Raw genomic sequence first — 2,951 nt, forward strand, 5'->3', positions numbered from 1 at the left:
CACCTCCCGTCCCTGCTCCTGTCCTGCCGCAGCAGGAGGGAGCGCTGGGAAGCAGGATGCTGCTGGTCCTGGGGCTCCTGGCACTGCTGGGCTCTACCGGCTGCCCCACAACTGAGACCCTGAGCGAGTCCAGCCAGGATCCCCTCTTCCGCGGGGCAGATCGCTACGACTTTGCCATCGTCATCCCCGCCGGCGCTGTGGAGTGCTTCTGGCAGTTTGCACACCAGAACGGCAACTTCTTCTTCAGCTACGAGGTAAGTGGTGCGGGAAGCTGTTGGCACGGTGCAGCTGCCGATGGGGTTGGGGAATGGTAGATCAGTCCTGTGCGGCGACTCTGTGGCCGGTGCCGGCTGCTGCCTCCGATGATGCAGCAGGTCCTGCGGTGGACAACCCTCTGTTGCCTTAGTCCTGCCACCAGGCTTCTGTGCAGAAGACCCCGTGGGACGAAGACCACATGCTGGCTGAACTCCAGACCCACTGCCCCCCAGGGCAGAGGCAGTTTGCCTTGTGTGAAGAAGGTCGAGACAGGGAATGGTTGCAGTCACTTGAATGCTTTATCTTAGGGACTGTACTCTTTTAGGCAATTTCCATCACTAAACTCAATTATTTTTGGAAATAGTTGTTTTAAAAGCATGAAGCAGTGCAGACAGCTCTGGACATGGTGCTCGAGCACCCAGAGCTTACTTGCAGGGAGTTGCGGGGTGTCCTGGCACTGTGGGGAGCTCTGCCTTTCACTGGGATGGCTGGAGGCTGTTGCACAGCCCCCGAGCCACAGCTGGAAGGCATGCCTAACATCTCGGGCACAGCCCTATCACCTTGTCCCCATGCTCCGTCCCCTTCCCACAGGGGAAACCGCAGCCCTTTTATCTCCTGTTTACACTAGGCTGGTTGAAGGAGAGCCGGGACATGGCTGTGCCCAGCTCTGGCAGCCTAGGCCCCAGCTCTGCGCTCAGCAGAGCAGCCCCATGGGAACGCAGCACAGCCCTGGGGCTTGGCACAGCTCCATCTCCCAACACTCCAGCGGCTGGCAGCAGCGGCAGGGCCAGCAGCACCGGCTCCAGGCGTCAGGAAGCTGGGGTGGGCGCATGGGGTGGCAGACGTGGGGTTTGTGCGAGTGCCTGCAGCACTGTGAGCAGGCGTTGGGAACTGTGGGGTTCATTGCCCAGGGCTGCAGGTTGTGGGTTTTTTCTTTTATGTGTAGCTGGCAGCTCCCTGGAGGTTGCTCCTGGCCTCAGCTCACATTAACAAAGGGGCAGCTCCCCACAGACCCCAAACTAACCCTGCGCACAAGAGCTCCTGTGGGTTCCCAAGTTTCCTGGGTGCAGAGTCAGGCCCACGAACGCCCCTCAGGTGTTTCCTGCCTGCAGGTCCAGTGGGTGACGGGGATCGCCAACAACAGGAACATCCTGGCCACAGCGAGTGATCCCAACGGCTTCCAGCTTGGCGTTTCCCAGCACGGCCGAGGACAGATCAACTTCCTCACCAAGCAGACAGGTCCCCGCTGCCCCGGTCCCTCCCCAGCCCACCTCCCAGCTGCAGGCAGGCAAGAGCAGCAGCTCTGAGTCTGCCCAGCCAGCCAGTCTGATCACAGATCACACCTCCCTCCCTAACGGGGAGGATGAGGGTCCAGCACTGGGGACGGGTCTGCCTGGCAGCGGCTCTTTTCCTCAGGGAACAACAATCCCTGTTTCTCTCTGCAGGTTTCTACCAGCTGTGCCTGGACAACCAGCAAAACCACTTCGGCTTCATGCAGGTGTATCTCAACTTCGGTGTCTACTACGAAGGCTTCAACGCAGAAAACAAGCAGCTGGAAGAGAAGAAAGAGCTGAACAACACCCTGGAGGCAATTGAGGTGAGTGTCAAGGCAGCCACAGGGTGCTCCAATGCAGCAGGGACGGATACGTCCTCCCAAGGGAGCTGAGAAGGGTGTTTACTGTTGGCTGAGCTGCAGCTTAATTTAATGCTGAGCCCAGCAGGCAGCTCTGCGAGCGGCTCTGCCAGCCCCAGGCTCTGCCACGGCCCCGCTGCCCAGCGCTCGCCTCTCCCACAGGTCAGCATCCGGAAGCTGCAGCTCCACGTCTTCCACATGTGGCGGTTCTACAACTTTGCCCGGATGCGGAAAGGGGCCGACTCCTTCCTCCTGGAGTCCAACTACAACTACGTCAACTGGTGGTCAATGGCTCAGAGCTGCGTCATTGTCCTCTCCGGGGTGCTGCAGCTCTACTTCTTGAAGCGCCTCTTCAACGTGCAAACCTCCAGCAGGCAGAAGTGCTAGCAGCTCCTGAACTGCAGGCAGGACCGCTGCCTGCAGCGCTTAGTAACCCAGATGCCACTCTGCCGCTTCGCAGAGTGGGAAGGAAGGCCGGATCCTGCTTTGAGGAGGAGGAAGAAGAGTTTCCCCGGAGTCCTGCCTCTGGCTCTAGCCCAGCGTTGGCTGAAATAACCCCGACAGAAGAAAAGCGCAACATGATCGCCTGAGCTTTGTGTGCTGGGTCGGTTTGTTCCATTCCTACCTGTCGTTACAGGGTCTCAATGCGCCTTTTCTACCAGACATGCAATAAAAGAACCCCTGGCACGCACTCTGGGGAGCGATGGCAGCCTGCTGCCTGCCATCTATCATCTGCAAGCCTGGGGGAAGCAAGTCTTGCCTTGGCAGGCAGCTGCCTACCCCATCCCTCCCTCCCTGCAGCTCAGCTGTCAGCCTCTGACAGCTCAGCCCGGGGCTGCAAGCCTCCCCTCGGCCTCATCTGCCAAACCGAACATGATGCTTCTCCCTTCTGGAGTCGCACCCTGGTGCATCACGCTGCTGCAGGAAGGCAGACACTCACAGCAAGGGCGAGGGTTGAACCCCCCGCAAGGCTCCACACTAGACAACAGGCACTCTGAGAGAAGGAACAGGCTTTATGTGACGGTAGGAACAGGTCTGGCGTGGGGGGAGCTCCTCCTCACGC

At 59.6% G+C, this 2,951-nt stretch overlaps 1 protein-coding gene across 1 annotated transcript; it reads left to right on the forward strand.

Moving 5' to 3' along the window:
- The first annotated feature begins 56 nt into the window (after nucleotides 1-56).
- On the forward strand, nucleotides 57-2,275 carry TMED6 (transmembrane emp24 protein transport domain containing 6). Its single transcript, XM_009694737.1, has 4 exons — nucleotides 57-254; nucleotides 1,368-1,494; nucleotides 1,701-1,852; nucleotides 2,051-2,275. The coding sequence occupies exons 1-4, from the start codon at nucleotides 57-59 to the stop codon at nucleotides 2,273-2,275; spliced, it is 702 nt and encodes a 233-aa protein (XP_009693039.1).
- Nucleotides 2,276-2,951: the final 676 nt, after the last annotated feature.

This window comes from Cariama cristata, unplaced genomic scaffold (assembly GCF_000690535.1).
Source record: "Cariama cristata isolate BGI_N322 unplaced genomic scaffold, ASM69053v1 scaffold20002, whole genome shotgun sequence".
NCBI classification, from domain to species: Eukaryota; Metazoa; Chordata; class Aves; order Cariamiformes; family Cariamidae; genus Cariama; species Cariama cristata.